General features: G+C 45.0%; 1 protein-coding gene across 1 annotated transcript; it reads left to right on the top strand.

The window, feature by feature from the left end:
* On the top strand, nt 1-24308 carry LOC122934604 (heme-binding protein 2-like). Its single transcript, XM_044290191.1, has 4 exons — nt 1-401; nt 10698-10827; nt 21997-22165; nt 23902-24308. Exons 1-4 carry the CDS (start codon nt 252-254, stop codon nt 24074-24076), a joined length of 624 nt encoding a protein of 207 aa, XP_044146126.1. The 5' UTR covers nt 1-251; the 3' UTR covers nt 24077-24308.
* Nucleotides 24309-27641: the final 3333 nt, after the last annotated feature.

The raw sequence follows: 27641 nt of genomic DNA, 5'->3' as shown, positions 1-27641 counted from the left end.
CTAAATTGCATTTTGTGATCTTTACTACCTAACCATGTGATACAGATATCTTACCTAGTCAGAGTATGTGAGAGTGGCTCAACGTTTTATTTCACTCAAGTCAGCAAAACTGATGAAGAGCAATTTCCACGGATTTTCTCTTCCTCTGCTGTAAGAAGTAGTGAAGTGGTTAACCTTCGCCCCTCCCCATGGAGTAGCATATAAATGTGAGCCCAGCAACCTTCTCTCCCAGTAATCTCTTCACATACTGAATGGCTATGGCTTCTGTGTCTTTCATACTCCTGAGCTTGCTTCCTCTGTGTGGGACTGCAGTGCTAGCTGAAGATAACAGCGTTGATGGGTTCCCTTCTTTTTGTGGCGATTATGAGTGTCCTAAATACCAGATATTGAAAAGATACAACGTAAGTTATATATGTAGAATGATATATGACTATTCAGGGTGCTAGATATATTGCTTCATCACCAGTGTCCTATGCATCAAAAGGCCCTTTGCCACCACTACCCACACAGCACACCACAGTGGGTCAATCCATCAAGAATCAGATTATACAAAATACAAGCATTTTACCAATAGAGGGCACTCAGATAGTTTTCAAAAATGTTTAAAAATACTGTGGTTAGATGGATAAGGCTCATTACTCATACACAACCTGCGAGATGTATGAGATCTCAACATCGTGAGATATCCTCTGCCTACTGCCACCATTATTTATGGCTTCTTGTACTGATTTATTGATGATCTAGCTATAACTTGTGTTTTTGTGTAAGAATGTTCAATAGTGGTTTACTAACCACTTTTGGAGAGCATGACAGTTTCCAGGGTCCATGATGACCAACCCCTGTATGGGGGAAATCAGGAGAGAATGCTGATGACCAACTGATATTGATGGGTACCTTAAAGGTTATTCCTTACCATGAAAATGGTGACAAGCTCACTTTAAAAGGGGTTTCCTTTCTGTAGATATTGATGACCTATCCACAAGTTAGGTCATCAATATCACAATGGTGAGGTGTGAAAACCTGTACCCTCACCAATCTACTGCAGATGCTGGAAAAAAAACAATAGACCCAGCCAGAAGAAGGCACTACTGTGTACTGTGCATACCGGCATACTGCAGCTCCGCTCCCATCCAAGTGGTGAAAACAGCTGATCGGTGGGGGTTTGTGGTGTTGGACCCCCTCAATTTGATAATGATGACCCATCCTGAGGTAAGAAAGTCACTTTATGTGTTTAGCCTAACAAGCACATAAACTTCAGTAGGCTCTGTGTATATTTCTTTTGGTCTACTGAAACTGCTGTGCATTGGTTGGAGGGTCAGATGGAAAGAGGATCTGATAGGTGATGCATGGGGAGGACAAATGTTGTCACTGGAAAAGAAGCCAGACAGCAGTGAAAGGGAGAGACTGCTACAGTTTGGTAGCCATTGCTTGGGTCAAGTTGGCTATGGAGACAAGCTGTGATGTACAGTGGAGAAAACAGCAAGTAGTGATACTAGCTGCCTAGTGAGAGGCCTGTTTATCCACGTGTAGTGGCGTGAAGCCCAAAGATGTCCTGCAATGTAAACCCTCATTCACACGTCAGTGTTTCATGCACGTGTGCTCTACGTGTTCCCCACGGACAGCACACGTCCCCATTCATTATAATGTGTGTATTCAGACATCCGTGTTTTAGCACGGTCCGTAGGTCAGTGATTTTAGCATGGATGCATGCTCTATTTTGTCCGTGTTCACGGATCCATCACGTCCATGATAGTCTATGGGTCCGTGTTGCATTTGTGTTGCATCCGTCTTTAACTGATCTTTAAGAAGAGATGCTTTGAAAATTATTTTTGGGCTGTTTCGGGTCAGTAAAACACAGAGGGGCAAAAGGAGAAAAAAGAATGTGCGGCACTCAACACTGTAGATATAAATCCTCCTTTATTCAGCATACAAGTGCTCCGGTACATACAGGCTGGGGCGGCGCGCATATCAAACACACCTGGTAGCAGCGACAACCATTTTGCGCAGAACGCGCTTCCTCAGGCCACTAAACGTCAGCACGTACTCCTGTGCTGCTTTTTAAACATCTCACGGCACAAGTTGTCATAGAAACACATGACTCTAACGTGCCTAGATGTTAATCAATATAAAACAACATGCATTGTTAAAAACAATACTTAGATTAGAAACAGTAGTAGGCGCATCTTTCACAGGAAAACACTTAAATCATTTCTATAATTCAAACCGAGTTGCCCTAAAGCCCCTGCACGCAGGATCCATTTCGCTTCTTTCTGTAGGAGGAGTCGATGTCTATCACTAGGGACTGTCTCAATACCTGGGAATCTTAGAGACTCGTCACTGCCCCATGTGTCTCTCTCATATGTTCACTGAATCTGGGGCAACCTTTCCCCGATCTCACGGAATTCATATGTTCTCTGACTCATTCAAAAGGGCATCTGATAGTTTTCCCTATATAAAATCATCCGGAAGGACTTATTAGCAGGTAAACTATAAATGTGCTTCTGCAGGTAATCAGGTGTTTTTCCCTATGTTGGATTCCTCCAAAACTCAGGATCTTCTTTTGTATATTATACACTGAACAAAAATATAAACGCAACACTTTCGGGTTTTGCTACTATTTTGCATGAGCTGAAACATTTTCTACATACACAAAAGACCCATTACTCTCAAATATTGTTCACAAATATGTCTAAATCTGTGTTAGTGAGCACTTCTCCTTTGCCGAGATAATCCATCCCACCTCACAGGTGTGGCATATCAAGGTGCTGATTAGACAGCATTATTATTTTGCATAGGTGTGCCTTAGGCTGCCCACAATAAAAGACCACTCTGAAATGTGTACAGTTTTGCCTTACTGGGGGGAGTCAGAAAACCAGTCAGTATCTGGTGTGGCCACCATTTGCCTCACGCAGTGCAACACATCTCCGTTGCATAGAGTTGATCAGGTTGTTGATTGTGGCCTGTGTAATGTTGGTCCACTCCTCTTCAATAGCTGTGCGAAGTTGCAGAATATTGGCAGGAACTGGAACACGCTGTCGTATACGCCGATCCAGAGCATCCCAAACATGCTCAATGGGTGACATGTCCGGAAAGTATACAAGAACTGGGATGTTTTCAGCTTCCAGGAATTGTGTACAGATCTTTGCAATATGGGGCCGTGCATTATCACGCTGCAACATGAGGTGATGGTCGCGGATGAATGGCACAACAATGGGCCTCAGGATCTCGTCACGGTATCTCTGTGCATTCAAAATGCCATCAATAAAATGCACCTGTGTTCGTTGTCAATAACAAACCATAACCCCACCTCCACCATGGGCCACTCGACCCACAACGCTGACATCAGCAAACCGCTCACCCACACGACACGACACACGCTGTCTGCCATCTGCCCTGAACAGTGAAAACCGGGACTCATCCGTGAACAGAACGCCTCTCCAACGTGCCAGATGCCATAGAATGTGAGCATTTGCCCACTCAGGTCGGTTACGGCAACGAACTGCAGTCAGGTCCAGACCCCGATGAGGACAATGACCATGCAGATGAGCTTCCCTGAGACGGTTTCTGACAGTTTGTGCAGAAATTCTTTGGTTATGCAAACCAATTGTTGCTGCAGCTGTCTGGGTGGCTTGTCTCCGACGATCATGGAGGTGAACATGCTGGATGTGGAGATCCTGGGCTGGTTTGGTTACACGTGCTCTGCAGTTGTGAGGCCGGTTGGATGTACTGGCAAATTCTCGGAAACTCCTTTGGAGACGGCTTATGGTAGAGAAATGAACATTCATTGCACGAGCAACAGCTCTGGTAGACATTCCTGCAGTCAGCATGCCAATTGCATGCTCCCTCAAACATTGCGACATCTGTGGCATTGTGCTGTGTGATCAAACAGCACATTTCAGAGTGGCATTTTATTGTGGGCAGTCTAAGGCACACCTGTGCTATATTCATGCTGTCTAATCAGCACCTTGATATGCCACACCTGTGAGGTGGCATGGATTATCTCGGCAAAGGAGAAGTGCTCACTAACACAGATTTAGACAGATTTGTGAACAATATTAGAGAGTAATGGTCTATTGTGTATGTAGAAAATGTTTCAGATCTTCGAGTTCAGCTCATGCAAAATGGGAACAAAACCGAAAGTGTTGCATTTATATTTTTGCTCAGTGTATTTGCAAAAAGAGCAACTACCATACTTAAAGGGACACTGACAGGCCGAATAAGCATAATTAGCTGTATATATGTATGTACAGGTCTTCAATTGTGTAATAAAAACATATAAGTCTAACCCCTGTCCACCTTATGAATACTGTAAAATGATGTTTTATAACCTGATAGAATTGCGCGTCTTTCTGCCCAGGGGGCGGCGTTTCAGCTTCACTTCTGCCCAGGCAGCCTCCCTCCAACCGCCGTTCTGAAGCGCCGCCCAGCTCATCAATATTCACTTCGCTGGGCGGCTTCTGCTGTCCCCGACGTTCCGAGATCCGGCGCATGAGCACGGCACCCTCACTGGCCGGGATCACATCGCGCCTGCGTCCCCTCTGCTTTGAGGCCGCTTCAGCCTCTGCGTTCTGCACCTGCGCCGGGCACTTTTCTCAGCAGCGCAGAAGCCGCCCAGCGAAGTGAATATTGATGAGCTGGGGGGCGCTTCAGAACGGCGGTTGGGGGAGGCTGCCTGGGCAGAAGTAAAGCTGAAACACCGCCCCATGGGCAGAAAGACGAGCAATTCTATCAGGTTATAAAACATCATTTTACAGTATTCATAAGGTGGACAGGGGTTAGACTTATATGTTTTTATTACACAATTGAAGACCTGTACATACATATATACAGCTAATTATGCTTATTCGGCCTGTCAGTGTCCCTTTAAAATACAGTAAAACACAGATGCAACACAGACATAAAAAAACAGACACACAGACCCAACATGGATCCTTCGCGGACAGCTTCATGGATGCGGAGAGAGTAGGTTTGTTCAGGAGCAGCAACACAAGCGGCTTGTAAAGAGCGAAAGTGGTGGTCACGCAGCAGCTGGGCAAGGGATCGCAGATCCAACGCGGTCCAAAGACATGTAGAAAAAGTGGAGGGCCACAGCAGCGTATCACCAATATTCTTCTTTATTAGGATAACTAGCTTCATGGATGCATCACTGACCACCTGCTCACGGACGTGTGAATGAGGCTTAAACTGCCAGACCTTGTGTCACATGCACGCTGCAGATTCAGTGGTGGTTAGTTGAACAATCTATGTAAGGTAGTGATTATGATGAGCCACAGAGGTGCACGGCAGATCCTTGTGGAATGACTTCTGCTAGCGGTACAGGCTCTGACAGTGCGTAAAAAGGGGCAAAAGCTGAAATTCATCTTGGGAGCAACTCTGATAGACCTGTTAGAACATCTCACAGTCCTGACCCCAGTCAAGGACCACACAGAAAGTTGTCCTGTCACTGTTCTGGAATATAAATAAGTTTTATTCAATCTCATAGTCTGCACCATTTCACAAGGAGGGCCCCTTTAAGATTTTTTTCACCTGATCATTGCTCGGTGTAGACATGCCTCTGATCATCTGAAAAATGAGCAGATACCAGTTTGTTGGGTGATCACATCTTCTTGCAGCAATAAAAATGCTCATTTGTTGGCAGCCAACAAGTGAAAACTGTATTGGGATCAGAGATCATATTACCAACAGTGTGTCCCTGTATTAATGATAATTCCTGCATAGAAATGCAGATAACAAGTGCTGATCGACATAATGTTATCGTCGATCGGTGCTCATACCTGCCTGTGTAAAAGGACACTCAAATGAATTATCCGGTTTGCAGCAACATAACTTTAAATTATAATTTTGTAAGGTAGCTATAACTTTATTGCTCCTATCCTCTGTTCTGGGCTGTGGTCACATGACCATGTCCATGCAGCTCTTTCTTATTTCCTGTGATCTTATGTCCATGGGTGTGTCAGTGATAGGAAAATTTCTATGTAACTAGCTGGGTGGGAGGAGCTATAAACTACCTGGAAGTTGTTAGGGGCAGTGATAGGGGAGTGTCTATGTAACTGGGTGGTGGGAGGAGCTATAAAGTAGCTGGGAGTTGTTAGGGGCGGTGCTGGAAGTGTGGCAGAGAAATGCTGGCCAGTGTAAAATGCAGCAGGGATGGAGGGAGCCGTAGCCTGGATAATAAGGTTAGACAGGGAGCGGTCTCAGGAGGAAGGGGGGGGGGGGCGAGGGAGAATGGCAGCCGCCTCCTCAATGCCTTAATTAACTATGTGAATAATTTGTGCAGAGTAGACATAGGGGGCGGACATAGGGGGCGGGGCCTTCCATGCGCTTCGGGTCCTCCTGTGCCACGGGCTCTATAGCAACGGCGTGGTCTGCCTATATTGGCAGTACACCACTGCTGCTGACATGCTCTTTAACACTTATCGTTAATGTATTTTGAAGGCTGTGGTGATTCAAGAAGCCTAGCAGCCAACTGAGTTCCTGTCTGAGTGACCACTATTTTACTGTATGTACAAGGGGTCACATAAAGTTCTGCCGTAGCAATATATGATAAGGAGATGGCACTGGAAGTTCCAGAACAGTAAAGATTGTATGATATCTGCTATATGAACTGATACTGTGTTGTGATCAGATAAACTTAATATCCTATTCATGTTATCAGTCAATAACTTTAGAACAAAGTTTATCTTTATCTTACATTTATTTAGCCAGAAATGTTGTGCAACTAAATGATGTGATTATCCTGCCACGTTGACTGTGGTGTCTGAGCTGAAAGCAGCAGGTTATAGAGCAGGAGAAGCTGAGCAGATTAATATATAGTTTTATGGGAAAAGATTCAGTAGAACTTGTATTCTATTCATTTATATTTCTGCTTATTCTGGACTTTGAAGTCCAGGAGGTGGTCCTATCAGAGATTGACAGCTATCTCTGTATACACAGTCATAGAGGGAAGGCTGTCAATCACTGATAGGACCGCCTCCTGGACGTCAAAGCCCAGAATGAGCAGAAATTTAAATGAAAAGAATGCAAGTTCTACTGAATCTTTTCCCATAAAACGACATGTCAATCTGCTCAGCTCCTCCTGCATGCTGCCTTCAGATTACACTGCATTTTCATCATGACAGGTTCCTTTTAGACTAAATATTAATTTGCATAAAGGGGTTGTCCTGGCTACAGATATCGATGAACTGTCCTCAGGATAAGGATACTTGCAAGAAGAAGAGAACAGGACCATGTCAGGCTCTGCCACAGTGACCAGATCTGGAGGCGTAGTCCTCATTACATTTTGTTGTAATGTATAAAAAGTTACGCATTTTTTGGTTGTGCAATTGCCTGATAAAGGAACTTGTCCAGTTCTGAATCACGTTGCTTTTCACAGGTTACAATAAAAGGTAAAGAGGAGAATGCCTCTAGAACGTCTCGCTCCAGGAGTACCTAGGTTGGTCCTCTCTTCTTGTTGGTCCTCACTGTAAACATGAGTCCTCCCCACTGGACTGCAGCATCAGCATTTTATATGCATTCAGGGACATTGTGCAGCTAGCACAACCCCACATGGTGAGCACATTTCCCTGTGAACCTATGAGGTAACCCCCTATGTTGTGCCATAGTACAGGCTAGCTCATCCACATCAGATCTATGGGGGTCCAACACCCGGCACCCCTGGCAATATGCTGGTTTGGGTAGCTGCTGGCGTCAAACTATAAAGTATGTGGACCTGGAAGCAGTTGTCTTCATACACTATGTAGCTGCCGTACCCCAGTGCAGACCTGTACACTGTATAGTTTCAGGGGCCACAGCTGTCTTCTGCTTTCTGCTCCTGGCTTGGTCCACTGTTTCCTTTATGCCACTGGCTACTGATTGTGTGGGAAAAGGATGTTGGAACCCCGCCAGGATTTCCAACTTTTATTTTTTTGAACAATTTATCCAAAAATCACAGACAGCCAACATTTTTATGGACAAATTGGAAAACTATATAAAGATAGGTCAGATACTAATACTAAACACATTACCCGCATTTACTGTGTGCTCTAAAATGCTGAGAATTACAAGAGAAGAAAGGGATGCAAATGAGCTCTTAACAAGATCTGCCTCCGATGCCACCAGATGTAAGGCAGCTATCCTATAAGTCAATGTTCAACCCTTTAAATAGGTCTTGAGACATGACTCTGATATTAAATAAGCCAGCATCTCACCTGCAGACAGTTGTTTGGAGTGATTGCCCCTCATCAGTGCAGAGCATAGAGTACTGGAAAATTACATCAACCTGACAATCAAGTACCGCCAACCTAAAAAAAAATTAAAAAAAAAATCACTTAATTTGTTTCATAGACACTGGAAAAAAGTCTCCTATTTTTATGGACTGTTCAGGAATTTCTAAACGGTTGACAACCATGACCCCCACCAATCTGATGTTAATTACCTTTCCTGAGGATAGGTCATCAACATCTGTAGCCTGGACAACCCCTTTAATTAAATGACTGTGGAATGTTAATCCCGTTCACTGAGATTTTTAGTTTGTATGTCTGGATTAGTACATTTATCCTGGTAAGAATGTAATTTGTTTTTAGACCACAATTAAAATAGCATTGCTTAACACCACTGTGACCAGCACCAAATTTTATTTTTAGGAATTTTTCTACAGGAAGATTTATTTTTTAATTCCCCCCCCCCCCCGAAATACCAAGGTTCTTTAATACCAAGAATCCAAACTGACAAACAATATATGCTTATTTACACCACATTATTAAAATTATAATTATTCTTTACTATCTCAATACATAATAAAATATCAGTTTCATGAGACGACAGTGCTCCATACAATGCATTGTGCTAATGCACTATGACTAATGTACATCATGGGATTGAGTGGAAGCTGGGTTCCTGGTATTATTCCTTGGAATAAAGAAACGTCTGGTACTGGCCACTCATTATTATGCCCAGATCCACTTATTGTCTCAAGGCACTGATGGATTACCATAGCAGCTGGGGGCCCCAGTATCTACTTTGGAGGTTACACCTCCCAAAAGAATATGTAAGCTCAGTGCTGCTGTATTACTTTATAATGTCCTCCACGCAGGTGCTGCTTCTGAGGGTGTGTTACAGAGAAATACAGGGGAGCAGGATCTCCTCTTCTCTGTGTGTGCAGTGTATTGGAGACATCATAGGAGCTAGTCTCCATCCTCTAGCTCAGGGATGGGCAAACTGCGGCTCTCCAGGTGTTGTAAAACTACAAATCCCATCATGCCCTGCTGTAGGCTGATAGCTGTAGACAGACTGAGTATACTGGGAGTTGTAGTTTTAAGAGAGCTGGAGAGTCGCAGTTTGCCCATCCCTGCTCTAGCTCAAAGAAAACTGACAGTTAGAGTCTACACGGGGGAAACTGGTGATAACTGTAGAATACAAGTCATATAAAATGGCCACATATACAGAGTTATAAGAAGTTAAAGGGGTATTCTGGTTATGTTACGTTATCTCTTATCCACAGAATAGGCAATAACTATTATATCGGCGGGACCCCCATTGATCATGCGATTGATTAACCAGAGAACCCCATTAAACAGTCCTATCAGGCTTTTTGATTTTGGATATTTACTAAAGGGAATCCGTCAACAGTGACCTTCCTATCAAACTGTCTGCATAGACACATAGCTGTAGTTCATCTGATTTAAACACTGTTTTCTTTTGGTTGATCGAAGGCTCTGTCTCCAGTGTATGATGCTTTTTCTTAATATGCAAATTAGGCCTTTGGTGCAATGAGGGCATCACCATTGCTCTTGTTGTACCCAAGCTCCACTCGTTTCTATGGTCAGTCCCTCCCTGACAGCTTTACCACTGCCTGGCCCTATCAAATAAAGCAGTGAGGAAGGGGCTGATGACAGAAAGTAGCAGAGCTTGGGTACAACAAGAGCAATGGGGATACCTTCATTGCACCAAAAGCCTTAGGCTACTTTCACACTAGCGTTCGGGCGGATCCGTTCTGAACGGATCCGCTCATAATAATGCAGACGGAGGCTCCGTTCAGAACGGATCCGTCTGCATTATATTAGCAAAAAAAAGCTAAGTGTGAAAATAGCCTGGGACGGATCCGTCCAGACTTTCAATGTAAAGTCAATGGGGGACGGATCCGCTTGAAGATTGAGCCACATTGTGGCATCTTCAAACGGATCCGTCCCCATTGACTTACATTGTAAGTCTGGACGGATCCGCACGGATCCGCACGCCTCCGCACGGCCAGGCGGACACCCGAACGCTGCAAGCAGCGTTCAGCTGTCCGCCTGTCCGTGCGGAGGCGAGCGGAGCGGAGGCTGAACGCCGCCAGACTGATGCAGTCTGAGCGGATCCGCTCCATTCAGACTGCATCAGGGCTGGACGGCTGCGTTCGGGTCCGCTCGTGAGCCCCTTCAAACGGAGCTCACGAGCGGACACCCGAACGCTAGTGTGAAAGCAGCCTTATTTGTATATTAAGAAAAAGTATCAGAACTCAGGAACGGAGGCTCAGATCAGCAAAAGAAAAACTGTGTTTTACTCAGGTGAACCAAAGCTATGTGTCTATGCAGTTTCATAGGCAGGTTGCTGGTGAAAGATTCCCTTTAAATTTTGCAAAGAAACTGCATCAAATTTTACTGTTACTTTAAATTTGAAGCAAAATGGGAGAAAAATAATCCTTATATTCATCTTGGATGTACACATATATATTTTTTCAGACTTTTGAACTTAGAAGCTATGAAGCCACTCGCTGGATGACGACACAATTAGACACAGACATGTTTGGTCTTGGAATAATGAAAAGCTTCAAACGTCTCTATAATTATTTCAACGGCAAGAACACAGAAGGTAGAGTATATGTGGTGCATTCTTTTATTCTGTGCTTCCAAAAACACAACTATAGCTCCTCTTGGAAACATAGACAAAGGGCCAGGCAGAGGCAAACCAGCAAGGGAGGGTCGGCCACAGAAAGGAGTGGAGCTTAGGTGCAACACAGGCAACAGTGATGGCTTCATTGCACCAAAGGCATAACGGCATATTAAGAAAAAGTATCACTCAGAACTTGGGAACGGATGCTCAGATCGAAAGAAAAACGGTGTTTTAATCAGGGGAACCACAGCTATGTGTCTATATAAACAGTTGGTCGCATGATAGATTCCCTTTAAATTAAAAGACCCCTCTAAACTCTTGCACTGCTAGGTGAGGCCAGCATGAGTTAGTGACAACGCAGTGCCACATAGACTAAGGATTTCTTAAAAAACATTTCTTCCAAAATGAAGAGAAATCATATGTTAAAAACTGGTTTGTGGCCAATCCAATATGTCAGACCCCGGGAGATGTGCCCAATGAGCCCTTTCTTTCCCCGCAATTCATTCTCCTTAAGATTATTGTGGTAGTTCTTCTTATAAGTAGTAAGGTATGATATCACAAGCATCACGGCACTGTTTTTTTTAAAATCAGGCAGCATGAACTTCCCTTTAAATAAAGCCCAAAAATGTCCATATTAATTTGTCTGTGTATTAAACAAGCTTTTGCAGGCTCGGACACGGGAGCAGGCGAATCCTCCGATGGGCCCCCAGTCTCCCCATCCCCTGCACAAGTGGCACATGGCAGAATGCACTGACTGTATTACATACAGAGATTCAGTATACCTCAACCAGTCAGATTATTTAAAGAGTAAACAAACTTTTATTCAACTTAAAAACAAAAAACAAATGTATATACCTTATTCATTGATTTTGTCTTTTTACTAAATAATTTTCCACCTAAAGTCCTGATTTCAACTGTGCTTTAAATTCACTATTCTCGCACATCGCTGACTTCTCAGCTGGGTACAGAGTACGGACTCTGCATTGTATCAATTTGGCCGTAGCGAATGGTGTACGGGCAGGAGCGTACATTGCTGCTCCTGCCTATGCTGCCCCCTGAGGTTGGCTAAATGCTGGCATAGCACATCCGTACCATGTGCTAGGCCAGGATTAGAGGAGCAGAGCAGATGTGCGCTCCTGCCCATACGCCGTTCTCTGTGGCCCCATTGATACAGTGCAGAGTCCGTACTCCGTACACCACTGACAAGTCAGTGGTGTGCGAGAATAGTGAATTTAAAGTGCGGTTGAAAACAGGGCTTTAGGTGGAAATTTCTTTAGTAAAAAGTCCAAATCAATAAATACAGTATAATAGAAAAAATATTTTTAGGGCATTTGGGACATAAAAAAAATAAATAAATAAAAAGTCGAATAAAAGATTAGTTACACTTTAAGAAACGACTCATTTTATTATAGATGCATTGCGTGATGGGGATAACTTCTGGGCATGGGAGCCAATTTCCCCAGGACAGAACAGTCTGAGGCACAGGCTAGGCAGTGGGCTATTACTGAAAAAGAAATGTGTTTTGATAAAGTTTTAGGAACTTGGAAATGGAGGTCAGTTAAAGGGAAACGTAACTTAAGTTTTTTTAAACTGCATTAAGGCTGCAAGCTGTAACCCAACCAGAACCCATACCATTTGTCTGGCTCCTGTGTGAGCCTGAAACACACACAGAGTATCATGTCGCCTGATCTTCCCTCACAAAACTTCAAAGACTACAATCCCCACAATCCCTAGCTTTCCTGCTGAGTGTTGATGTTTATTGATTGTCTGTCTCATATACAGTCCGGTCATGCCCCTCTACTCAGTAATCACAAGCACACTAACACGTCCTTTGTTTCACATGTTTAGCTAGAGTAGACAATTGATAGCAACACACTGAGCATGCGCGACCTAACGAAGGCTCAGAACTACAGGTCGATGCCATGGTAATTTATGAGGAAACACAGTGGGTAGCAGAGGAAGAAAACTACTTTGTGAAATTTACATTATATTAGTTAATTATTTATGATGAATTAGTGTAAAACAGAAGTTCAAATTATGGTAACCGGAATACCCCTTTAAAGGGAACCTGTCACCGGGATTTTGTGTATAGAGCTGAGGACATGGGTTGCTAGATGGCCGCTAGCACATCCGCAATACCCAGTCCCCATAGCTCTGTGTGCTTTTATTGTGTCAAAAAAACGATTTGATACATATGCAAATTAACCTGAGATGAGTCCTGTCCCTGACTCATCTGACACACAGGACTCATCTCAGGTTAATTTGCATATGTATCAAATCGTTTTTTTGACACAATAAAAGCACACAGAGCTATGGGGACTGGATATTGCGGATGTGCTAGTGGCCATCTAGCAACCTATGTCCTCAGCTCTATGCACAAAATCCCGGTGACAGGTTCCCTTTAATGTGCATTTAGCTGTACAGTGAGCCCTCCGAGTTTTACTGGTGGGACATAGGCACCCAGTCCGACACAGAGCTGTTGCTTTAGGTCAGGTTAGTAGTGCACAGGGGCGTAACTACCATAGCGGCAGACCAGGTGACTGCTATGGGGCCCATGGCAAGAGGGGACCCAGTCTTAGTTGGGATTAGCTCTTCTTCTACTGGAGGTGAAAACTTGCTCAGGATGCTAACCTCTAAAGGAACAATTTTAAGCAAATGAGGCAGTGGACAAATGGCCCAAGGGTCATTGAAAAGGGTTTAGGCAGAAACCTGTGTGGGGGGCCTGGTTTGATCCTTGCTATGGGGCCCTTACTTCTCTATGTACACCGCTGTTAGTGCAGCTTCATGCCATGGGCCTGCACCACTATCAGCATGTACACTTAGCGTTAGAAGAAAAATGTTGACAAAATAAAATAAGAAAACCTGCCATATAAGTAAATGCGAATTTAGCCCAGACAGACGCTGACTGAATAACCCCAGTTAAGATAAGCCTTTCAAATCTCCTCTAATGCGGCTTAAAAACCACATTAATGCAGCTATGTATCTCCCTGTGACTGTAGGTAATTGGATATATGGTAACTACCTGCAGCATTTAAGAAAGCGTCTTTCATAGTTCATAGGCTGTAAATGCTATTTTTTTTATAATTTTTTTAAAATTAAACTTTAATGCATTCTTTAAAGGATTTTTGTGGAAATAATAAGCTTTTCGAAATACTTGCCTGTGGAATTCCTCATTACTCTCCCCTACTGCATGTGTGTTTTACAAGTTATTTCCCATCAGACCCAAACGGAATATCCAGTTATCCAGTGCCTATATGTTACTAAAAGAGAACTATGCCCTCAGGACAAATAGAACAACAAATACTTATGTCTGTGTATATATATATATATACAGTACAGACCAAAAGTTTGGACACCCCTTCTCATTCAAAGAGTTTTCTTTATTTTCATGACTGAAAATTGTAGATTCACACTGAAGGCATCAGAACTATGAATTAACACATGTGGAATTATATACATAACAAAAAAGTGTGAAACAACTGAAAATATGTCATATTCTAGGTTCTTCAAAGTAGCCACCCTTTGCTTTGATTACTTCATTGCACACTCTTGGCATTCTCTTGATGAGCTTCAAGAGGTAGTCACCTGAAATGGTTTTCACTTCACAGGTGTGCCCTGTCAGGTTTAATAAGTGCGATTATAAATGGGGTTGGGACCATCAGTTCCGTTGTGGAGAAGTCAGGTGGATACACAGCCGATAGTCCTACTGAATAGACTGTTAGAATTTGTATTATGGCAAGAAAAAAGCAGCTAAGTAAAGAAAAACGAGTGGCCATCATTACTTTAAGAAATGAAGGTCAGTCAGTCCGAAAAATTTGGAAAACTTTGAAAGTGTCCCCAAGTGCAGTCACAAAAACCATCAAGCGCTACAAAGAAACTGGCTCACATGCGGACTGCCCCAGGAAAGGAAGACCAAGAGTCACCTCTGCTGCGGAGGATAAGTTCATCCGAGTCACCAGCCTCAGAAATCGCAGGTTAACAGCAGCTCAGATTAGAGACCAGGTCAATGCCACACAGTTTGGGCTAAAGAACACAAGGAATGGACATTAGACCAGTGGAAATCTGTGCTTTGGTCTGATGAGTCCAAATTTAAGATCTTTGGTTCCAACCACCGTGTCTTTGTGCGACGCAGAAAAGGTGAACGGATGGACTCTACATGCCTGGTTCCCACCGTGAAGCATGGAGGAGGAGGTGAGATGGTGTGGGGGTGCTTTGCTGGTGACACTGTTGGGGATTTATTCAAAATTGAAGGCATACTGAACCAGCATGGCTACCACAGCATCTTGCAGCTGCATGCTATTCCATCCGGTTTGCGTTTAGTTGGACCATCATTTATTTTGCAACAGGACAATGACTCCAAACACGCATCCAGACTGTGTAAGGGCTATTAGACCATGAAGGAGAGTGATGGGGTGCTGCGCCAGATGACCTGGCCTCCACAGTCACCGGACCTGAACCCAATCGAGATGGTTTGGGGTGAGCTGGACCGCAGAGTGAAGGCAAAAGGGCCAACAAGTGCTAAACATCTCTGAGAACTCCTTCAAGACTGTTGGAAGACCATTTCAGGTGACTACCTCTTGAAGCTCATCAAGAGAATGCCAAGAGTGTGCAAAGCAGTAGCAAAAGGTGGCTACTTTGAAGAACCTAGAATATGACATATTTTCAGTTGTGGCCGGGGCTATGTGTGAAAGAACCTACTGCCCTGAAATACCCCCCAAACAGTACTGGCGGCTTGAGTTGTGGCATAACCGCTTCCGTCGAGAGTACACCTGAAAGAGGGTATACCCTGTGGGAGAATGTAAAGGAATGGGGCGGGCTGGGTGGGGAACACCGCTGCCGTCCGACGTAACATGGAGAGAGGTGTGAGCCAGATATAGGCCGGGACGCCCCTCCCACAAATACAGGCCAATAAATCGGCCTTGCTACTTGTGGCCGGGGCTATGTGTGAAAGAACCTACTGCCCTGAAATACCCCCCAAACAGTACTGGCGGCTTGAGTTGTGGCATAACCGCTTCCGTCGAGAGTACACCTGAAAGAGGCCAAAAACCCAGCATGAAAATACAGACGTCTTTATTGACACATTTACAACACCAAATTCTGAAAGGCACAATGAATCTCACTGACAGGGTTCGGAACATACCGACTGTAACAAGAAGAGCGCCACCGGCCCAACTTACGAATGATGTGAGCTGGCACCTGATTCCTGGAAGCGGCCGAGGCTGCTCCTATCCTGAACGAATGCCCTGACACAGTGAGGGGTCTAAACCTAAACTGGCCGCCAGTGTGCGTGCGTGCGCTATGAATTGGGATGTGGACAATGCTGCTGTCCCGAAGGGTAACAGTGGGGTATCGGTGCCGCGATTGGCCAGTGCCTCGGATAATTCCTGCAGAACGTGGACCGGACACCATTTGTGTGATGTGGGAAAGAATCTAATCTGGGTAGGGGGACCCGACTGGGAGGTCTTGGTCACAGGTAAAGACAAGACGAAGCCCTCTGGGCTGGGAACCAACTGTCGGCGGGATAGGAAGGGGCTGCTGAGTGACAGCGACGTGAACTCCCCCGGCCTCATGAAGCCATAAAAGGCCAAATAAATGGCGGCTTTGAGTACTAAGCTCTGGAGAACCCCGAAGGGCCTAAGGTCTAACAAATCGGACATGCCTCTGAAGATAGGGCCAGACACGGGCTGTCTACGGGGGGTAACACCTGGGGTACAGTTCTGTAAACCTTTCAACGTGGCCTTGACCACGTGACTGGAAAACAACGACGTTCTTTCTGGCTGAAAGCGCGACAGATGATGTTGGACCCCTGCCAGGTAAGTTTTGACGGTACCGGGAGAAAGGTGCATGTGCTCATGGCAGTACCCGATGAACGCCAATATGAAGTCTATGTGGCTCAGGCCGCCTCGGGGGTGTCCCTGCTGGAATCTGCAGTTCAACCGCCAGCCAGTGTTGTACGCTCGGGTGGTATTAGCCGAGAGCGACCTGGCAAACAGCCCATGGGCCGTGGTCAGGTATTTGTTTAGTTGAGAAAGAGCGTGGCCGGACGTGGAGACGGGGTTCTCGACGCGTCGGCTTCGGGGCAAACCTGGGAAAATAAAGAGTAATCCATCTTACCTAAAGCGTCAACTGCTACTACTTGCGCACCACATATAAGGGAACCACAGAATAAGAAGTTATGTAGGAGCGACAACTGTACCAGACGTCTCATCAAAGACATGACCAGCTGAGACCTGGATTTGCCACTGTCAAGGATGGCCAGGGAGGAAGGACTAGCAGAGGCGAAGACCACAGTGCGGCCTGTCCACTGGTAGCCCCAAACACGAGCTGCCGCCACTATGGGATACAAGTCCCTAACCTCCGTCGTCTGGGGGGCTCCCGTGGTCTCGCAAATCTCCCCCGGCCATGCCCCGTTCAGCCAATGGGGGCCAAAAATAGCAGCGAACCCAGGGCTGACCCCGCTGCTGGAGAATATGACGGGGGAGCTATGCGAGACCGCCGGGACAAACATGGACACGCCATTCCAATGACTCAAGAAGTGGTCCCACATGCTCAAATCCGCTTGCGCTTGACTATCCAGGAATACTGGACTATCCTGACAGGGAGCTGCTGAGAGGAGTGGTAACAATCTGGCTACAAAAGATCTACCCTGGGGAATGACGCGCATGGCAAAATTTAACATGCCTAACAATGACTGTAGTTCCACCTTGGTGGTGACCCTCCCCGTGACGAAACTGTGAACGACTGCCCTGACCCTAGCCAACTTGTCTTCTGGCAATTTTGCTGACATGGTCTCTGTGTCCAACACGATGCCCAGGAAGGTGATGGTGGTCGCAGGACCATCAACTTTTTTGGGGGAAAACCGGAACCCCTAGCTGAGCGAAACAAGCTAACAAGTTCTGAAGATCGCAACGCGAGCCCTGTGGAGATTCGATCAGCAAAAAATCGTCCAAGTAATGTATCACGTGTTCGCAACCAAACCTGTTCTCGAGTATCCAGTGTAGGGCTTTTGCCAGCTGATCGAAAATCCAAGGGCTGCTACGGGATCCGAAAGTCAATTTGGTGGCAAAATAATAACGGGAATTCCACTTGATCCCGTGCCACTGCCAAAGTTCTGGCCTGATAGGCATCAACTTGAAGGCGTCTGATATGTCCGCTTTGGACAAGATCGCCCCGGTGCCTGTGGCAAGGATGAGTGCAATAGCCTGATCGATAGAGGCGTACACCATGCTGACCTCCTCCGCCGGAATGAGTGAATTCATACTGGGAGTAGCTAACCCGTGAGGAGCCGATAGATCGAAAATCAATCGCTCTTTGTGGCTGAACTTTCCCGTGACCACCCCTATGGGGCTGATCCTCCAGCGCTCGAATGGGGAGGACAAGAAGGGGCCGATGATGTACCCCTTGTCTAGCTCCAACTGGAGGAGTCTGTCTATGGACCCGGGGTTGAGGGATGCGGACTGCAAGTTCCTACACTCATGGGTGTGATCCGGTAAAGCAACGAGACCTGTGTGGAAACCCTGGGTGAAACCTGACACAAGAAAGTCGCAGAAGGAAGCATCCTGATGCCCTTGTAAGTATGATTGCAAGAGATCTACATTTACCACGCTCATGCAATGTTTGTTGGTCTTTAATGAGCAGGCCACTTTCGGGTGGGCTCGAAAACAATTGGCGCAAATGTGTAACAGACGGCACTGACTATAATTGCAAGTGGCAAAATTGTAGTTGTTACAGATCTGTGATCTGCCCAGATATTTGATTGGCCGGCCGAGTTTATCAACCGCCAAATTTTGCTGGATGCCAGTAGATGGACCAGGAACAGGAGGAGAAGGGTTGGACCTGGGGGCGCTTGCGGCATTATGACACCACTCTCCAGTGTGATAGATAGACTGGCATGAAGAGCATGCCGGTGCTTTCAGTCCCGCGAAATGCCTACAGAATATTTCTGTGTCTATGTTGGCCCAGTTGGTAGTGAACTGGAACTGACTGAGTGCAGCTGCTGCCTTAGCAGAAAAGGAGCAATGGTAGTCATAAAAACCGAAGCCTCCGTACTTGTAGCCCAACTCAGTGACCCTGAAGAGGTACAGGTCCAACTCCTCTCTCCTATCTGGTCGTACTGAACAGATGATGTCTCGGTAGAGACTAAAGGCAAGTACGAACTCCGGAATCGTTAACTTCCTGCTAAGCCTCAGATCGCGCCCCTTCAGGACGACAGAAACATCGCCGCACGCAATGACCCTATTGTCCGATAAATCACGAGTGGCAATTAGAAGGGAGGCTAAGTTCACGTCTCTGCCATCGAGGATATCCTTCTTGATGTTAGCCGGAATAAAATGAGCTGGAGTGACGTTGGGCACTGTAACAAAGTTACCTGAAGTACTGGCAACGGGTGCCGCTACGACTGGCAACAGAGTGGCGGGTGAGGACAAGCCAGCGACCCTAGCCTCTACCGACTCCAATCTGGACTGTACCCCGGACACGGAGGAGGTGAGGCTATTCAGCATGACGTGGAGCTGAGTTAACGAGGTCTGAACCGTGGCCATGGAGACCTCTTGCTGACCAGGTTCTGCCGGGGTGGACACCAGTAGCCTATACAATTCCGCCTTCCGGGCAGCGGCCGAGAAAGGAATTCCTCTTTTGGCTAACTCAGACATGAGTTTCGGCACAGTCCAATTGCGCAGAGATGGAATACTGCCGGATTCCGATGCCCTAGAACCCAGGTCTTCGCCAGAAGCATCCACAATATCTGACCCGTGAGACATGACCGGACTGTTGAAACAAGCAAAAACGACGAACCGTCACTACCACTGTTAAGTGCCAAGACTGACTAACACCCGTGTTTTGACACCACCACCGCCACTGCAGAAACGTCATGCAAAGAAACCTAACCCTGGTGACCACCTGACAGCTGAGGTATGGAGGAAGAGGAGATGTGCGACAGCGGACGAATTAGACCAAAAAGACCTTACCGAGACAGGACAATACGCTGGTATGAGAGGAACAAAAAGGGGTCAACCGCAGAAGTAGACCTGTACACATAAAACAAAAGTTATTTTTTTTTATTTTTTTTTTATTTTTTTTTACTTCTTTCATTAACGCTAGTACCAGTGTACAATTAACCCAGGCTGGGTAACGAGGTACAACTGTCTGATTACCGGGAGAAATCGCGGAGTTGGCTGAACGATTGATGACCCAGCGCCAAAAAACACGGCTAACTAAGTGGTAAGCTGGATGTATGAAGACAGGGTTTTTTTTTTTTTTTTTTAACTTGTGCCATGCACTGTGAAGGCCCCGGCGTCAAACATATCGGGGTTACTTGTTACTGGGGGCACGGCACCCCAACAACTCAGTGCCTCCACCCTGTATGACAAAGCTGCCCCCCCCTCCGCCCCCTACCTAGCTAAGAGCACGGCGGCCCGTGCCAGACTTTAGCCCCCCATCAAACGCTATCAGCAGCCCCTTGCTGTCAAGTTAGGTGCAGCAAATACAGTAACACACACTTTGATGCGGGCAATGCAGTAACACACACTTAATGCGGGCAATGCAGTAACACACACTCAATGCGGGCAATGCAGTAACACACACTTTGATGCGGGCAATGCAGTAACACACACTCAATGCGGGCAATGCAGTAACACACTTTGATGCGGGCAATGCAGTAACACATACTTAATGCGGGCAATGCAGTAACACACACTCAATGCGGGCAATGCAGTAACACACACTTAATGCGGGCAATGCAGTAACACACACTCAATGCGGGCAATGCAGTGACACACACTTTGTGCGGGCAACAACTCCCGCTGGACAACTCTCACACACGCCTCTGAACAACATCCCCCTGAGAAAATAAAACTTGAACGGAGGAACCGCCGAATGAATCGGAGTCTCGCTGACTCCTGCCACCTGCGTGCGAGTCACGTGGGAGCGGGGCGTGCTGCCAGACTGCCGCTCCGGTGTGGGGATGTCCCTCTCAGCAGCTACTTACCCGCCGCACGATGCAGACCAGGACGCCGAACTGACAGAGGAAGCGCCGACCGGAAGTGACGATGTGTTACCTAGGAGACGCTGTAACAGGAACACCGCTGCCGTCCGACGTAACATGGAGAGAGGTGTGAGCCAGATATAGGCCGGGACGCCCCTCCCACAAATACAGGCCAATAAATCGGCCTTGCTACTTGTTTCACACTTTTTTGTTATGTATATAATTCCACATGTGTTAATTCATAGTTTTGAAGCCTTCAGTGTGACTCTACAATTTTCATAGTCATGAAAATAAAGAAAACTCTTTGAATGAGAAGGTGTGTCCAAACTTTTGGTCTGTACTGTATATGTATATATATATTACACACATATATCACACATCAGTTGAGACTATCATAATACACAATACAAGGAACTAGGGAGACATCTGGTGGTCAAAACTTGAAATGGCATTCAGACCCAATGTTCACATAAATCCTTCACATCTGCTCCAGGTTCACTAAAATGACCATGGTGCTTCAACAATGCAATACAAGAGGCCAGAAAATTGCCCCACCACACCCAACGCGTTTCGCAAACTGCTTCATCTTGTGTTTTACAAGATTATGAGGGAGATTTTTCAAAACTGATCTAAAAAGGAAAACTGGCTTACTTGCCCATAGCAACCAAACCAATTCCAACTTTCATTTTCCAAAAGAGATCCAAAAGATGAAAGGTGGAATCTAATTGGTTGCTGTGGGCAACTAAGCCAGTTTTTCTTTACACCAGCTTTGATAAAAATGTGTTGTTCACAAGAGTGATGCTTCATGTGAACATGGTGGCCAGTCACGGCCTGCTGTTGTGAAATCACTGTTGTGGACACATTACTGCAGTGGCCTGTGATTGGTCAGCCTGCTCATGTGACAGTCATCATGACACAAGAACAGCAGTAGTGCTGAAACGGTGTGAAGCTCTAAAGGTGAATATATATATTTTTTTGCATGGAAAAAACGTTTAAAATCCGAAAGATCTCTTTACAAGTCTATTTTCAGTGATTAAGGCGTACTATTAAAAGGGAATCACAAAGGAATCATATACAGGTATACAGCATTACAGCAAGGTGGCAGCTTACATTATTTGAGTGTTTGAAGACCTAATGGTTTTCCCCTCTAACTTTTTTTTTTTTAGGTGTATCTATTAAAATGACTGTCCCTGTTCGTGCTATTGTGCCATTGTTTGACCAATCCATTAATGCCACAATGTGTTTCTTTGTGCCAACGACCATTGCGAACCCCCCTGCACCTACGGACTCTTCTTTGTATTTGGACAGCCTTCCTCCAACATCTTACTATGTCAGGTAATAGCAATAAAAAAAATGGGTTGGTTTCTGGGACAGTTCTGGCTGCGTGCATACAAATTCAGAGTTTGTGATGGCGGACCATGCAAACAGGTATCTCCCAAGAAAGAGAGAACCATCTCTCCAGCACCACATATTGGAATAGACTCCCTATGAGTCAAGATGTGACTTTCTAACAAGCTTTGGAATTTGACAAGGGAATATAGTCTGGCCAGATAACCGTAGACAGCTGTTTTGGGTGCTTGCCCCTCATCAGTACAGAATAGGATTCTGGCTGGCTCAGTGCGATAGCTTGGAAGTGGCTTAGGAAGGGTGCTGCATCTTCTTAAAGGGCTTCTGTCACCCCCAAGACTCATTTTTCATTTTTGGGCATATTAAAATCCTTATTGGACGACTATTCCCTATATAGGGCTCTTACCTTGTTCTGTGGCTTGGTTTCACTAAAAATTGAGCTTTTAAAATATGCAAATGACTTCACTACCAGCAAGTAGGGCGTCTACTTGCTGGTAGCCGCCGCATCCTCCTTTAAAAAAACGCCCCCTCTTCCCATTGATTGACAGGGCCAGCGAGCGCTCTCCTCCTCCGGCTGGCCCTGTCTGCAATTCAAATCCTGCGCCTGCAGCTTACGTGTCTTCATTCGGCGCAGGCGCTCTGAGAGAAGGACGCTCGCTTCCTCAGCACTTCCTCAGTGCGCCTGCGCTGATGACGTCATCTCTTTCGGGTTTAGAGGTGAAGTCATCGGCGCAGGCGCACTGAGGGAGTTCAGTTGATAGGATAGAGCTATAGCAGAACTACTCAAGTATCACTCTATGTAGCCCTAAAGTTCTACTTGATAGAGTTTTTCAGCCACAATTTCAGGTTAGCAGAGGCCTTGAGGTGCCAAAACATAACATACACCCCTTTTCATCCGTCTCTTCTAATCAATATTGGATGTTTCTAGCCACGTGACAGGTTGCATTGTCTTGCTGGAAGATCCCATCCATGCCAGGAAAGACAGCATTTATGGGTGTACATGATCTGCAAGGATGGATTCATGCTCAAATGTCACGGATGGTGTTGCAGAAAGCAGGAACTTATAAATAAACATCCGACTGGCTTGATCCCAAACTAAGGAGCATATGGGTGAGCCCTATAAAACCCCTAGAGCTCTCCCTAACTGCTATTCCCATGCCAAGGTCTTTATGGTAGACGATTGCATGTCCACGTACCTCATACTATGTGACACATGAAAACCCTATAATAGTGAGGGGACACGACCACCGGCTCCCTGCACTTAATAGGGACGGAATCAGGGTCACCTAGAATCAAGCCAGCAAGGAAACAGACTTATCTGAGGAATCAGCAGAAGCAGCATCCAGCAGTGAACACAATCCAAGAAGAAGTATAAACCGCAAAGTGAGGCAGTATGGGAGGGAATATAAAGGGAAACAATTAGTGTAAATAGGTGACAGCTGGGAGAAGGAAAGGAGATGACAAAGTGAAACCAAAACAAAGAACTTCATGCAGGTAGAGAAGAACATCTAACAGACCTTCTCACAGAAGTGGCGGTGACACCAAATCAGTTGAGTGCCTTCCACATGGATGAGTGGGCCCAGAGAATGCCACCTAAACATTCCTACATTAAAACAGTACCTCTTAGAAGGAAGTGTCCCTTTAATAATTTTGCAATGAATGCGCTTTTTAGCTTGTACTAAATAAGGCGTTGTGTGACTGATGTCTGCTCTCGTCTTTTGCAGGTCATTTAGTGGCTATGCCCTGAAGTCCGACTATGAGAAGGAATCAAAGGCTCTCTCAGAAGAGCTTGAAGACCTAGGTCTAGCTTATGATATGAATTTTGGAATAGCAGCAGGATATAATGACCCTCTGACATTTTTTAAGCGTCACAATGAAGTGTGGTTCAGGGCACAGTAAATGCAGAATTTAGTATTTTTGTGGTGCAGCATTTGTACTTATGTGAGTATGTTTCTGAGATCTGAGATCTAGTTTTCTTATAACCTGAAACCACGTTCTGTGCTTTGTTTTGTACCTTACTGACATCACTTCCCTTTTTATTTTGCAAAAGGTGTATACTGGGCCAAAGCAAAAGTTGGCAATAGTAATTAAATGAAGGTGTGACATAAAACTATGAAAAGTTTTCTGTAAAAGATCACATCCAGAATACGCAAGAGTGATAACAACCATTTAGACACCCATGCAGTATGAACGTGATTCAATGGTCCAGAATTTTTTTTTGTTTTTCTTCTCTAGTTCTATTTTTCTCCTGATTATTTCAAATATAGGATTGAAGAATATACTGGTTCCCCTACTTTAGGATGATACCCATTCATTCTTGAGTAGATATTATCTGCATGTCTATAGCAAAGTTTAGTTGAATATTTTGGTATTAATCCCTTATCATTTAGGCATTATGTTCACCACTGAGTGTTTTTATGTCTTTTTTCTTTTCCTATTAGTATATGGAAATGTTGAATAAAAATGTTTTAAAACAAAAAAGAATCCAGATCAAGCATTCTCTAATGTCTAAATCTACTTTTACCAACTGAAACCTGTGTAATCTATGATAAGTAAGACATCGGGAACTCTTTGATTGGAGTGGCAATAATGTTATTACTTATAAGAGTTTGCCAAAGAAATCTGGCTACTGACATGTCCTAAAGACTTGACACAAGATGACAGCACTAGAGATGGCTCCTCAATCTGTAGAGCACATCATCCCCAAAAGTACTGATGAGGAATTTCCATCATGTTTATAGGAGCGACATAGCTGAGGGATTAGGATTTGAATTTCTTATCGTAGGATATGGAAAGTATAATCAGGTATGTCATGTTAATTAAAAGGGTTTTCTGAGACTTTTTTTTACTGACAACCTATCCTCTGGATAGGTCTTTAGGATCTGATCGGTCATTAGTATCTGAACACGAAACTTGTAACAGAGATCTGGCATTCCATGTGGTACATATGATCTTCAATGCTTGAAAATGTCAATAGCGAACATGCAATCTTAATGAGAAAGCTTACATATTTTGATCACACTGGACCTTAAAAGTGGTTGTCTCACTTCAGCAAACGGTATTTATCATGTAGAAAAAGTTAATACAAGGCACTTACTAATGTATCGTAATTGTCCATATTGTCTCCTCTATACACGCATGCGCAAGCTCCCGGGAATGTTATGGTTCATCATGAGCTGTGGGAGTTTACTTCTCAGCTAGGTGATACTGACCGCAAGATAGTGGCTGGTTGAGAGGTTGGCCTAAACACTGACGTGTATGAGGGTATGCATGTTTCCACATACATTGAACGTGAATCACATGGTGCATTGTATTCTGGATGAGTGGTGTTATTATCAAACCGTTCCAGACATAGCCGTGTGGTGTGTGTGAGTGCCGTCTATTGAAAGTGGGACGACTCCAGCACAGTCTTTAGTGTGGGGCACTGGTTGTATCATAGACCAGACATTTATTGCCCAGTACAGTCAATGTGGCTGATACAATATAGCCCCTCCAGCCAACAATCAGCTGACACAGCTGCATTGGTCAGTAACAATCTCAGAGGTTCACTCGCGGCACACCTGTGTCTATAAGTAGATTGGACCCTGTCCTGTTCTCCTGCTTGCAGTCTATTAGCAGCACCTTGCTAGCAAGCCAGGAATTTAGTCCAGACTTGTAACTGTGCAGAGGGTTACTCCTCAGTCCCTTTCTGCACTCTTCAAGTCTGGTTGCCTGAAGGCTCACAGATTGTGACATATAGGTTTTTGCCCTCTTTTTAAACAGACTACAATAAAGTTTTAGTTTTTTTCTTTTAAGACGTTCATCAGGCTGTGATAATATAAGTATTCAAGAACGTACACCAGATTATTAGAATAGTGTGACATAGTTGTGAGTTTGCTTTTCATACGTTGAGGAATGGCAGGCTTTCTATCCAATGATCTGAGCTCGGAGTGTTGGTTGAGGGGCTCCAAAGAGGTGTTCTCTGAAAAAGAGCTACCTACACAATCAATCCACACTAGTATTACTGCCTCTTTCAAAAATCTCAATAGGGTCTATAAGAATTATGTTCGGTGTTGGTTGGAGGTGCAGTCACTTGACACTTATTTAAAGAACAACATAGTTCCAAGGGGATTGAGAAATCCTATCCTCCCAGTTGCAAGACTACGCTCGTCTGAGTTTCTCAAAAGGTGGGAACAAGAATCTATTGCGGGCTCCCTTCGTTTGATGAAACTGTTGGTTGAAGAGGAGCGGAAGCTTCTGTTAAATAGTGAGGCAGAATTAAAAGAGGTCGTTGCACAGGCCCAAAAATTCAGTGACCATACAGACTTTTTCAAGAAAGACTCTCTATTACAGCAGAATATTGAGCGATTCATCTCTCAAATTAAAGAGAGGAAACAGCTTTTATTTAAAAGAGATATTAGTGATTTTAAGGAGGGTAGGATTTTCGATTTTGGGCCTAAGCGTCCCCAAGTAGAGGAACTCCAGGTGGTCAACTTGTCTAAGCGTGCACTCTCCCCCACAGAAATGAGGCTTCTCAAGAAAGGCCTCTCTTTCGTGGCCCTTCAGAAGTTCAACTTATTTAACTGAGTGAAAGACTTGCAGTTATTTGCACGCAGACTTAAGTGGAAAAGGTTTTTTTAAAATACATGACAGGAGAAGATGTCAAGAGCTAGGTATTGAGGTAGAGGACCTCCAGGATGTTCAGTTACTGGCAGGTCTATCAGAGGAGGGAGATAGACTGATTGGGGATGGTCCTTTTACGGATCTCAGAAATCCATCTAAAATATTTCCCCCAGTCAGTGATAGCATCCCGATTGACACTTTCCCGAATGTAGTAACACAGGACCTCCAACTATTAGAGGAATTACCCGGGAGAAAGAAAGTCGCTTGAGAGGGACACTAGTATTGTAATTAAACCCTTCGACAAAGGAGGCAACATTGTAGTGATGGAGCAGGAGGATTATCGTTCTATGTGCCTCCGTCTCTTGGAGGACACTAACACCAATAGGCGCCTCTCCACCAACCCTACTCCCATGTTTAGGCACCAGCTCGCAACTTAACTTAATGATGCTTATGAGGACAGGCTTATTAGCAAAAATGAATTGGAATACCTGCTTCCTAAATCTCCGGTTGTAGCTACATTCTATAGTTTGCCCAAACTACACAAGCAAGGGACAGTGCTGAAGGGCAGACCTATTGACTCGGGCATAGGCAGTCTCACTGCCACATATCTGGACAGAATTTTGTGTCCATTTGTTGTGGCTCTGCCTTCTTATGCCCGGGACACCATGGATGTGCTACAGCGTCTGGAGGGTATTCATTGCGAGGAAGATGTATTACTCACGAGTTTGGATGTGGAGGCCTTGTACAGCTCTATACCCCATGACTCTGGGTGTAGGGCTGTCAAGGCCTTCATCCAACAAAGGGGCAAACATTGTCACCGGCATAACATCTTCCTGATGCAGTTGCTCAACTTTGTCCTCAC

This window comes from Bufo gargarizans, chromosome 4 (genome assembly GCF_014858855.1).
Source record: "Bufo gargarizans isolate SCDJY-AF-19 chromosome 4, ASM1485885v1, whole genome shotgun sequence".
Classification (NCBI taxonomy): Eukaryota; Metazoa; Chordata; class Amphibia; order Anura; family Bufonidae; genus Bufo; species Bufo gargarizans.
This window is presented reverse-complemented; position numbering and strand designations above follow the sequence as displayed.